Below are 13,534 nucleotides of genomic sequence, written 5' to 3' on the forward strand. Positions count from 1 at the left end.
CTGCCCAAAAGCCAGTAGAAGTTCATCTTTTTAAAATAACAAAAGCATATAATTACAGTCATTTTGGTTTGAGTAGGAATTCTTCCAAGGACCCCATTTTAATATCAGGGCCAGGGACCCCACTTATAGGGCCCCCGACCCCAAGGTTGGAAAATTTGTTTATTTGTCAGGGACAATGCAAAAGAAAGCAGTTTACAATAACAAGATACAGATGCATTGCATGTAGGATTTCTAGCCACGGCTAATTTGCAAACCCTGTCCCAGTTAGGCTTTTCTACTTAAAAGTGGTCATTACATCATTACCAAAAGTACATTAGTTAAAATGAGCACATAAATAGTGACATACTTTACATGATCATATGATAATTACAATAATTACATTACAATAATTAATTTTACATGTGTTGGATATATGTACATGTGTGTGTGTTCCCTCATTCATGGCAATATGTGTGTATTTATATAGGTGTGTGTGTGTGCGTGTGCGTGTGCATGCATGTACTGTAGTCTTATGTAGTAATATGTATGTATGTTTGTCTATATGTATGTGTGTGTCCGTTTGTGTACATGTCCATGTCTGTTCCTCTATCTGTGCACATGTACTGCATGTATGATCAGTGATCAATTATTGCACGTTTGGTTTGGTTTCAGCCAATGTTTCACCTTTACATTAAATGTTTTCATCAAAGGATGATTGACTGAAAGTGGTTTTGCGCTGTGCCAGCCTGCAGTTGCCATGCATTTCTGGATCTCCTAGTGGTGATTTTATTGGTGTTTGTTTTTGTGACATATGGACAAAGTACAGCTTGGGCGAGATTGTTCACGCATTTAAAATCTATTTGACAAAAGAAAACTTGATAAAGCTTTCAAAACTGACAACCTTTTCAGAATTATACAATGGTGCCATTTAATTTGTTTTTGATCCATTATTTTCAGTGCTTGTTTGTATAGTGAAGTGTTGGGCTTGACAGTATGTGAAGCCTGGCTCCATACTGTAACACAATATGATAAATGTGAAAATATTATGGCATGCAGGTATGTAATGTCTTATACCATTCTAAAACAGTTCCAAGTTTGTTTTTACGGTCTTACATAGCTTTTAACATGTTTTTTAAGTTTAAATTGGGAATCCAAAATTATTCTCATTCCGGAACGGATTTACGACAAATTTCCTCTCAGGCCAATTTAAGACATATTAGCGCTAGTAGAGTGATTCCCCAAATGTTCCTGAGATCGGATTTGGCCGTGCAGGCTGAGAGCAGAATTTAAGAGTGCTGAGGAGCACACTTGATTGACTGAACATTTTATTAACTTGATGTTCTCATAGTGATTCCTTCATGTCAACGCTACAGGCCTCCTTGGAATTAATTACTTAATCATAATTAAAATAAATATGACAATATTTGTACGATAAGAAATTACGCATTTGATGTCGGAAAAATAAATAATATGGATGAATCTGATCACAGGGCAGCTGGATTAACCATATCTGAACCAGCTATTTTGGACAAATGTATAATTGAATTACTCAATATTCAAACACAATTGTGAAATGATTGAAAATAATAATTATTTAATGCCTTCTGTGGAATTTGTATTTCTTACATATCTGTTTTAATGATTAATTATACATTTGAAAGAATGCAGGTCAACATGCAATATATCCCATTGTGTTAGGGATCGTGTTGGTAGAGGACCCAATAGCAGAACAGAACAGGTGAGCACAGGCAGATAGGCAGACGAGACGTGGAGCCAGGGGTGAAGTGTAACAAAAATAGCTTTACTTCGAAAAGGAGCAGTAGCAACAAACAAAGGATTCTCCAAAGGACAAGAACAAAACTCAGCAAGGCTGGCAAGAAAAGGATTGCAAAACCTAACTACAAAATAAACACCAACCAAAAACCGAACTGTAAATGCAAAAAACAAGGAAAGTAACGAAACAAACTAACACTGGGAACACTTACTATGAGGCAAAAACTGGATCACGGGAGACAGGGTGAGACAGAGAGCAAAGCAACATCAAACAGCAAATCTCAAACAATGAACCCACAAAAAGGTTAGGAAACACACACCAGATATAGGGGGAACAATTAACACTAGAGAGACAGCAGGGCAATTAGCAAACGAGACGCACATGAGAGGGAAAACAGAACTAACACACAGGGCTACAGGAAAACACAAGGCCAAACACACTGAGGAAATAAACTAGACTAGAACACAATACAACACAGGGCTAGACAAGAACATATGAATATACTGGGAACACACAGAACAAAGACTGAACACTAGACAGAGTAAACATAACAATCAACAAGGGAACAAGAGACAAAGTAGCAGGGGAAGGGCACAGAGAGACATGTAGACATTAAAGATACACCAGTGCACCAGGAGGGTATGCATGAGGGAGATAAGGGGAAGTTCAGATGAATGTCCAGGGAGGTATAGATGGGAAATATCTGTGCAAAGGTGGGGGTAAATGTGGGGGTTGTTGAGGAGTACAGACAGGGGGGAAGGGTCCTAGAATAGGCAGAGGAATATTGTTCATGAGTGGAGGGAGACCATGGGAGAGAATGTGAAAAGGTGGGGGCTCTTGAGGAGTACAGACAGGGGAGAAAAGTCCTGGGAATTGTGGACCCTTACACATTGATTGGTATACAATGGGACAGACCTTTGTTTGATATAGCTATAAACCTGCATTCCTTCGAATATATCATCAATCAATTAAACTGATATTGAAATACACTATATAGCCTATACACCAACACTGAAATGACAGTGGATAAATAAATAAATAAGAACTAAAGCTAATCGCGTGGAAATAGACTGCATTAATATTCCATAAGTCTTGTGTGCGCCAGTATAGCCTACGTGTCTAATGAATGAACAGTATATAGGCTTATATTATTCTAATTACTTGTTTCATTAGGATTTAGTAGATACGATATGCTCTGCCCTACCTACGTACAGTAAGTACAGTACACATATTAAGTCCGCCAGAGTCTGTACTGTATACGGGCAGTGCAGTATATTTGCTGCTCTCCTAATAAAACAAGTCATGATTAGAATAATATAAGCCTATACTGCGTTCATTCATTACGCGCGTAGGCTATACAGTACTGCGCGCGTGCACGCGTGTGTGTGTGCGCGCGCGCACCACAAGCTGTATATATGATGACAATACATTAATCTAATCTCATTTTGATCGGTTGCAAAGCGCTTCCGCATATCGGCAACCATTTTCACACGGCTGCATCGTCAGTTGCATTCTAATGAGCTGGACAGGTGTGTCTAACTATTGACTTTTTGCGATTTCATCTGCACACTTCCCTATTGGCTGCCTTATAAGGAGCTTCGGACGGGGACGCGCGTTCATGTTTCAGAGCGGTGAAATTCCTCATCGCGGCATCTCAGCTGAGACAGTTTGAGTCATTAAGACATCTTCCCCAGGATATGGAGGGAGTTTGGGTGGAAAAACATAATTAGATTCTTTATAACACCAGAAATACAGGGCAATTACATGCCAACACAAAAGCCATGTTGGAGAAAATGTGGGCAAGAAGTAGCGAACCACACACACATATTCTGGGAATGTCAGAAAATAAGAAACTATTGGAAAGAGATAGGAGAGATAATAAATGAAATAGTAGGATATGAAATACCCCAGACAGGTCTAGTACTATAGGGAACTTGTCACAGAAAGACATTCAGGGAGAAGACAAATATTTGATTAAGATACTATTAGTAGCAGCCAAGAAAGCATTGACTAAACTGTGGTACAGGGTAGAAGGCACCGACGAAGGAACAATGGACAGAGATAATAGAGGGGATACAGGAAATGGAGAGAATCACGCATATGCTGAGGCTGCAAGAGGAGAAATTTGAATCAAAATGGGAAAAGTGGGAGGAATATAGGAAGAAAAGGAACGACATCACAGAAGAATGAAAAGGAAACAAGAAAATAAATGGAAATGTAAATAAACAATGTAAAAATAGAATGGGCCGAAGGACCCATGTCACCCTTTTTTCTTTTCTCATTTTTGTCTATTTGTTTTTTATTTTTATTTGTTTTTGATATTATGTCTTTATAGTTTTGTATGTTGAAGTGTATTGTCTATGTTGAAAATAAAAATTAAAGTTAAAAAAATTAAAAATACATCTTCCCCACACATTGGGGACTCAGAGTGAACTTGTCGTAGATTCTGTCTCAGTCGGTTCCAAGATAAGTCTTCCAAGAGAACTCTTTGGAAACTATTTGGGAATGAGACCCATTGACTTTGTCTATTCCCTCTTGATCTATTCTAATTATATAAGCTTATCTTTTACACATCGGATCGGCACAGTCTTTTTTTGGGGGGGGGGGGGGGGGGTATTTTCATGCTTTATTGATAGGACAGTCAGAGAAAGAAATCAGTAGAAGAGATGGGGGAGGACATGCAACACATGTCCTGGGCCGGATTCGAACCCAGGATGTTGCTATTACTGAGCATGCGCCACCGGGTTAGATGATTATTTTTAAGCCATTGGGATACACCCTCCATTTCATTTGTTAGTGTCTCTGCTGCTACATAAGGGGATTTAGCTGATACATAAGCGATAGTATCATCAGCATACAACATCAGCATTTTGATAAATCATTCATTAATGTATAAGCTGAAAAGCAGAGGCCCCAGGATCAAGAAAAACACCAGTGAACACATCCTTTAGTGTGGTTTTCTCACTCAGGGTGGAATAAACACAATGCATCTTTCATCAGGGAGCTCTCCAGAGATCAACCTTTCATCTTGACTCATTGGTGTTCTTCTTAAAAACCTGCTTACAGACGTGGCCTTCACAGTACATCTCCTACAAGAAAGAGATGGAGGAAATAGCCAGTGAATAGGAGTTCATCATTGTGTATCATTCAAAATGCATGGACATGGACTGAGTTTCGTAAAAGTCAGTCAAAGCTTACTAAAAGCACGAGCAGTGAACTCCAAGCCCACGTGACTGAACTCAAACTAGAAAGAAACAGACTAAGAAACGACGTAAACTCCATGATCAAAACTGCAAAAAAGAATTTCATCAATGACAAAACTGAGGAAAACAAAAACAAACCACGTGAACTTTGGAAATTACTCAATAATCAACTAGGATGCAGTAAAAAACTTAAAACCAGATTCTCAAACATAAACATAAAAACTGACAACACGCTCATCACAGACAAGCTGGATGTAGCCAATTACTTAAACATTTTCTTCACAAACATAGCCACAACACTGGTAAACAAACTACCCTCCCACTCAGGGCTTTATGGGGTAGAACACATAGTAGCTTTCTACAAAAACCTAGGGGTCCGCAAGGACGACTTCAAGCTGGAAACGGTAACAACAGATGAGGTACTCAATAAACTGAGCGCCCTCCAACCTAACAAGGCCACTGGCCATGACAACATCCCCTCCAAATTCCTCAGAGACTCAGCAGCCGCCATCACACCAATCATCACACACATAATAAACCTCTCCATAAAACAGGGACACGTCCCCAAGGACTTCAAAATTGCGAGGGTGACCCCTCTGCACAAAAAGGGCAGCAAATTAGACCCAGGCAACTACCGCCCTGTTTCTATTCTCACCTCCATCTCGAAAGTCATGGAAAAAATTGTCTACGAACAGGTCGAAAAGTACCTAGCGGAAAAAAATCTAATCTACGAATTCCAATCTGGCTTCAGAACATCCCACTCCACTGACACATGCCTTCTCTATTTGAATGACCACATCAAACAAGAGGTGGACGCAGGCAAATACTGCGGCATGGTCATGCTGGACCTACAAAAGGCCTTTGACACGGTCAATCACTCCATTCTGATTGACAAGCTAAAAGCAATTGGTTTTGATAGTCTATCAGTGAGCTGGATGCAATCCTACCTTGAGGGGAGGGAACAGATGGTGGAGGTAAACGGTACCCTATCCCCCCCCCTCACAGTGAGCTGTGGTGTTCCACAAGGAAGCATACTAGGACCGCTACTGTTCCTAATTTATGCAAATGACATGTCGTCAGCTTGTGACTGCAACTTGTTCCTGTTTGCGGACGACTCAGCCCTGCTGGTCTCTGACAAGAACAAGTTACAGGTTGAAAAAACCCTCAGCTCGGAACTAGGCAGAATCTGCATATGGCTCGCTGATAACAAACTATCATTACACATGGGCAAAACAGAGTCCATTCTCTTCGGTTCAAATAACAAACTCAGCAAGACCGACGGCTTCTCAGTTACAGTGGGTGACAATATTGTCACAAGGAAAGATGAAATTACCTACCTGGGGTCCATCCTAGAGGCTAATCTCTCCTGTGACAAAATGGCATCCAATGTAATAAAAAAAGTCAACCAACGAACTCGATTCTTGTACCGGATCTCCTCTCTGGTAAACAAGAACACCCTGAAGACTCTGGCAGGAGCACTCATTCAGGGGTACTACGACTATGCTTGCACCTCATGGTACCAAAGCACCTCAAAGGCGCTAAAAACAAAATTACAAACATCTCAAAACAAACTGGTCAGACTACTGCTTGACCTTACTCCTAGAACCCACCTCACCCCTGCCCACTTCGACAACCTAGGATGGCTTAGAGTAGACGACAGAGTACAACAACTTGCAATGGGCCTGGTCTACAAGATACACTACACGACCAAGGTACCCATGTACATGTCAAAATACTTCCCAAAGGTCAGTGAATACCACGATCACAACACCAGAGGGAGCTCCACAAATCATGTCAAACCCAGATTCGGCTCAAATAAGGGACTAAACACGTTTCGCAATTATGCCACATCAATGTGGAACGCCCTACCCAAAGCTGTAAAGGAATGTGGATCACTACCCACTTTCAAAACCTCTCTCAAGGGACACCTACGGCAGACTGCAATTCAACACTGGCCCCTGTAAATATCCTAACCCAATCATTCCAACCCCCTCCAATGTACAGTCATTTACCTAGTATGGTTTTGTCAATAGTTCAATGTACAATTGTGTTTGTTTGTACAGTGTCTCCTCCCCCCCCCCCTCAATGTACAGTGTTACTTGTTTATACAGTATGCCCCCCGCCCCCCCCCCCCCCCCAACCACCTCCAATGTAAATTACCCAGTATGGTTGTCAATATCCCAATGTACCCAACCCCCCCCACCCAACCTCCAATGTACAGTTTCTACGTCAAATGTATATAATCCCTTTTCTTGACTCCTTCTGTATCACAAACAGTACTGTATTTGCAAATCTGGTATGTCATAAATGTATAGATGTAGCAGTACTGACTATCTGTATGTCATGTATGTCATATATGTCTATATGAATTGAAAATGGGGGACCCTGATGGAAACAAGACAAACGTCTTTCTCAGGTCTGCATCCCCTTAACAATTGTATGTATTGAGCCGTACTGTATTGTACCCATTCTGCAATCTGTTAAATAAAGTTTTCATTCATTCATTCATTCACATAGAGGTTGCATAACACTCTTGTTGCATGAAAAACCTCATAATCAAATGTATTTGTAAGGCCCGACAACACACGTTAATGTCCCCATGGGCCGTACACTTCTTCTTTAAACAAGTCAAGAAGAAACATCACAATAAGTCAAGAACAAAACAAGAACACCATAAGGTCCAAATTTCTTTTAAATAAATGCAAAATAAATAAATGCAACACTCCCAGACATACCCCACGCGAAGGTAAGGAAAAACTCACTAAAACCTAGCAATAGGAGGGGGTTAGAGAGTTCCCATGTTTGTAGTGGGCGGAGATGGAGCAATAAATACATGTAGTGAGCATATGCATACATGGTGACAGTAGAATCATAGTATATAAGAAAATTGTGAAGACAGAGACAGAGGTTAAAAGGTTCTCCTATGTCTGCAGAAAAGCAGACAAGGGAGCAAATAAACATCCTAACTAAACTAGACAGATTAATCTAAGGGTCAGTCCCCGACCAGGTGAGATCAGGGTACAGTATGTTGAAGGAGAGAGAGAAAAGATGGGTCTTAAGCAGGGATTTAAAAGCTTCGACAGAGCAGGCGCCCCTGACGACGAAGATGGAAGAAGGCAATTTTGGTGAAATTTTTTCAACCCAATTTAGAATTTTTATATTTCTTTACTTGTTTTGAAAGGTAACATGGTTCCTTATTATGTCTGTGTGTTTTACAATTGATTATTATGACATAAAACCCTTTCAAAACACATCACATCTTAAAAACGCATGGGTGACAATGAGGAATTCAGTAGGACTGTGTCTCTTATTAGTCAATTAGTCGCTTCAATCGGTCGTTGGGGTCTTGGTTGTTTTAGTTGAGTAATAGTTTTTATGCTCTTTCACACCAAATTAATGTTTGGAACATAACAAACATGCTTTGGTCTTTAAAAAGCACTGGATTTGACCAGATCCCTTTGCATTATTGCATTCAGTTGCAGGACAATGGGTCTCATTCTCCAAAATCTTTCAAAGAGTTCTCTTGGAAGACTTATCTTGGAACCGACTGAGACAGAATCAATGACAGGTCATTTGCATACAAAACAACGCCTCCAGAGCTCCTTATAAGGCAAAGTAATGACGCAGCTGTGTGGAAATGGATGCGGAAGCGTTTTGGGAGTCTTGCGACCCATCGAAATGAGATTAGATTAATGTATTGTCATCATATACAGCTCGTGGTACACCTGCCGCAGCGCGCGCGCACACACACACACACACACATACACACACACACACACACACACATGCGCGCGCAGTATACTGTAGCCTACGGCGTAATGAATGAACGCAGTATAGGCTTATTATTCCATTAATGCCTACGGCGTAATGAATGAACGCAGTATAGGCTTATTATTCCATTAATGACTTGTTGCATTAGGATTTAGTAGATACTATATGCTCTGCCCTACGTACAGTATAGGTACAGTCTGTACTTATACTGTACGTAGGGCAGAGGCAGAGCATATATAGTATCTACTAAATCCTAATGAAACAAGTAACTAGAATATATTAAGCCTATACTGTTCATTAGACATGTAGGCCATACTGGCGCACACAAGACTTGTTATGGAATATTAATGCAGTCTATTGCCATGCGATTAGCTTTAGTTCTTATTTATTTATCCACTGTCATTTCAGTGTTGGTGTATAGGCTATATAGTGTATTTCAATATAAGTTTAATTGATTAATTATATATTCGAAGGAATGCAGGTTTATAGCTATATCAACCCCCTCCAATGTACAGTAAATAACCAAGTATGGTTTTGTCAATATTCCAATGTACAGTTTTGCTTGTACAAATTCCACAGAAGGCATTAAATAATGATTATTTTCAATAATTTCACAATAATTGCATAATTGTATTTGAATATCTGAGTAATTAAAGTAATTATACATTTGTCCAAAATAGCTGGTTCAGATATGGTTGATCAGATGAATCCATATTATTTATTTTTCTGACATCAAATGTGTAATTTCTTATCGTACAAATATTGTCATATTTATTTTAATTATGATTAAGTAATTAATTCCAAGGAGGCCTGTAGCGTTAACATGAAGGAATCACTATGAGAACACAGTCTGTCAAGTTAATACAATTTTCAATTAGTCAATCAATCATAAGAGTGCTCCTCAGCACTTTTAAATCTGCTCTCAGCCACACTCAAATCTGATCTCAGGAAAATTTGGGGAATCGCGCTACCAGCACTAATATGTCTTAATTGGTCGTAAATCCGTTCGGGAATGAGACCCATTGATGTGAAAAAAATATTCTTGAGTCAACAGACAATTCAATTAGTGGTCACAATCCTTTGATTCTTAGCCAGCGAAGAATGTCTTTTCTCAAAGACAGCCCTTGACATTAGCTGTTTTTTGGTAGGTTTTCGTGCAACAGTGGTAATATACGTATACTGTTCTGTGTATGTACAGAAACAACGTTAGCCTATACGACTACAATGTTAAATGTTCTTACTAGATGCAACTTGTCCTCCTCAAGCCAATGAGCCCAGCCTCTGTTGTTCTTCTCTCCTTCCTGTTCGCACACCAGCCTGCTGCCCTTCCACGTCACCAGTGACTGCACCACAGGAGAAAGGAAAATACACATCAGAGCATTTGTTACTCCAAAATGTCCCATGTTAAATCTAGGATAGTCCCAGACTAAAGAAGATCAATCTACACAGTCATATCATTTAGTTGATTTGCTCAACATATGTGTAAAACTGCACATTATTGTCCTTGTGCAAATGAATACAATCACAAAGGACCTCTTAAATCAGTGTCACAATACTGTTTATATTACTTTACGCATCTCAAATCACACTGAAATTGTACAATATAATCACTTGAGTTTATGTAACATTCATAATCAAGTCAAGTCAAGAGTTTTATTTGTCACGGCATACAAGTATACAATGAAATGCGGGTGGTCTTGCCCGCAACGATGTGCAATAACATATAATAGAATCCAATAGAACAGCATTGTGCTATAAACAAGTAACATTGTGCAATAAACAAGTAACAAAGTAGGGCATATCGGTATATGTACATAAGTTATTTACAGAGCATGGAGGACATGCTAGGTCCTTTGGTAGTGCAATATACTGTTAGCTAGGCACTGGGTCTTTCTGTACATGCTAATTTATACAATCTCCGGTTATACTATACTATTTTTAAAGTGACCTTTCCTTAGTGGCCATAAGTGTGGGCGTGTGCAGCATGAGTGTGTGCTTGCTCATGTTAAAGTGGCTGCTAGTGTGTGAGCGTGTACAGTGTGTGTGTCGTGTGTGTGCTCATGTGTGCTTGTGTGTGGAGAGTTCAGTGTTCAGGGCTCTGATGGCCTGGGGGAAGAAGCTGAGCCGAAGTCTCTCTGTCCTAGTAGCTGGTGTTCGCAGGCGTCTGCCTGACCTCAGCAGCATGAACAGGCTGTTGTTGGGGTGGTGTGGGTCTTTCATTATTCTGCAGGCTCTGGATTTGCACCTCTTGTTGTATAGAACCTGCAGGGGTGGTAGTGCAATACCCGTGGTACGCTCGGCTGAGCGCACCACTCTCTGTAGGGCCTTCTTGTCCTGTGCCGTGCTGTTTCCATACCAGGCAGTGATGTTTCCAGTCAAGATGCTCTCTACAGCTCCGGAGTAGAAGGACTGGAGTATCTTCCCAGATACTCTGAACTTCCTTAACTGTCTCAGGTGGTAGAGGCGTTGCTTCGCCTTTTTTACGACTGAGTCTATGTGTGTTGTCCATGTCAGATCCTCTGCGATGTGGACCCCCAGGTACTTAAAGCTGCTCACCCTGTCCACGGTAGCCCCGTTTATCCTCAGTGGTGTGTGTGTCTCCTGCTGTCCTCTCCTATAATCCACGATCAGCTCCTTGGTTTTACCAATGTTCAGGAGCAGGCTGTTGTCCTGGCACCAGCGTTCCAGTACCTCAACCTCCTCCCGGTAGGCCTTCTCGTCGTTGTCCGAGATCAGCCCCACCACCACTGTGTCGTCCGCAAACTTCACTATGGAGTTGGAGCTGAACTTGTGTGTGTATAGTGAGTACAGCAGGGGGCTCAGAACACAGCCCTGGGGGGACCCGATGCTCAGGGTGATGGTGTTGGAGGTCTGACCCCCCACCCTGACCGCCTGGGGCCTTTCACTCAGAAAGTCCAGTATCCAGGCGCTCAGAGCGGAGCTCAGACCCAGCTCGATCAGCTTGTCCACCAGTCTGGTGGGGACTATGGTGTTGAACGCTGAGCTGTAGTCAATGAACAACAGTCTCACATAGCCCCCCTTCTGACGGTCCAGGTGAGAGAGGGTGCTGTGCAGTACTTGGGAGACCGCATCGTCACTGTTCGTCAGTGGACTTGTTTGACCTGTATGCAAATTGCATAGGGTCCATATCACTGGGGAGGGAGGCACAAATGTTATCCTTGACCAGCCTCTCAAAACATTTCATGGCCACAGAGGTGAGTGCCACCGGTCTGTAGTCATTGAGACCTGCTGGGGAGGGTTTCTTTGGTACCGGGATAATGGTGGACATCTTGAAGCAGGCAGGGACCACTGACTCCTTCAGGGATCGATTAAATATGGTGGTGAACACAGGGGCTAGCTGGTTAGCACAGGACTTAAGTATGCATCCTGTTATTCCATCTGGGCCAGCAGCCTTTCTGGTGTTCACCTGCATAAATGCTCTTCTCACACTGTGTACCGTCAATGAGAGAGCGTCCCCGCCCTCCGCGGATGCTCCACAACAGCCGGCGCGCCAGTGACGTCACTAGCCGTTGAGCTAGCGGCGCCGCTGTTTGCACCAAACCGCGCGTAGAAGGTGTTGAGCTGGTCCGCGAGGGAGGCGTCGTCGCTCCCCATTGAGGGGGCGCTGACTTTGTAGTCAGTTATCATCCTCAGTCCCTGCCATAAGCCTCTTGTGTCATTCTGTGACATTTGTGCCTCCATCTTGTCAGCATACGTCTTTTTCGCAGCAGCCTTGCGCAGAGTGTAGACTGTTGTCTTGTACTCTTCCATGTTTCCTGACTCTCTGCCAAGGTTGTATGCAGTGGTGCGAGAGTTCAGAGCTGCTCAGATAGTACTGTCCACCCATGGTTTCTGGTTCGGGAACACCCTCGCCTTTTTTGTGGGGACAATACTATCAGAAAGTGTTGTTATGAAAGACACCACAGTGTCTGTGAACTCGCTGACGTCACTGGCGCTTCCCTCAAACATTCCCCAGTCGACGTCATCGAGTGCGTCCTGAAGCATGGCCTCTGATTGGTCGGTCCATCTTTTTACCTCACGTGACACGACGGCGTCACGTGATCTTTGTTTATAAGCCGGCACTAGGATAATGGCGTCGTGATCCGACGTGCTCGTCGTTCCCGTTAATGGAGGAGCCGGTACAGCCTTGTATCCGGCTCTGAACGGGGTGTAGCAGTGATCGAGTGTATTCCCTCCTCTGGTGGAGCAGGCGATGTTTTGAAAGAAAGACGGCATTACTTTTTTCAAATTCGCTTGGTTGAAATTCCCGGCTACGATCATGGCCGCGTCTGGATGTTTGATCTGATGTGCGTTTAGATGATTGTGTAGCTCCGCCAGCGCCCTGGCGACATTCGCTTGGGGAGGGATGTATACTGCAGTCATGATTACTGCAGTAAACTCACGTGGAAGATGGAAGGGGCGACATTGGATGGAGAGATGTTCCATGTCCGGGGAGCATGATCTGGAGAGTACCTTGATCTCCCCGGGGCTCACCCAGCCGTTGTTGGTCATGAGACAGACACCCCCGCCGATGCTCTTCCCGGAGGCCTCTGTGCGGTCCGCTCTGAAGACTGTAAAGGAGTCCGAGGGAGAGACGCTGTGGTCCGGAGTCGCTGGTTTCAACCAGGTCTCCGTGAAACACAGGATATTGCAGTCCTTCATCTCTCGCTGGAATCGGACCCGTGCTCGTAAATCATCCATCTTACTCTCTAGCGAAAGTGCATTCGCCAGGAAGATAGATGGAATAGCCGGACGGTAAGCTGATCTTCTTAGTCTTAATCTGATTCCGCTCCTCTTTCCTCTGTTT

The 13,534-nt window shown here is 42.6% G+C and overlaps 1 protein-coding gene across 1 annotated transcript in view; it reads right to left on the reverse strand.

Annotated features, from left to right (window-relative positions):
- Nucleotides 1-4,776: 4,776 nt before the first annotated feature.
- Nucleotides 4,777-13,534, reverse strand: part of LOC311244059 (retinoid-binding protein 7-like) — a gene marked incomplete at both ends in the record, with an annotated part of 34,567 nt that continues 25,809 nt past the window's right edge. The window contains 2 exons of the mRNA XM_084333469.1: nt 4,777-4,842; nt 9,969-10,070. Coding sequence (XP_084189595.1) covers nt 4,777-4,842; nt 9,969-10,070 — 168 coding nt within the window. The remainder of the gene's footprint in view (nt 4,843-9,968; nt 10,071-13,534) is intronic.

The sequence above is a fragment of the Notolepis coatsorum genome (genome assembly GCF_963971535.1).
Source record: "Notolepis coatsorum genome assembly, chromosome: 17".
Lineage (NCBI taxonomy): Eukaryota > Metazoa > Chordata > Actinopteri > Aulopiformes > Paralepididae > Notolepis > Notolepis coatsorum.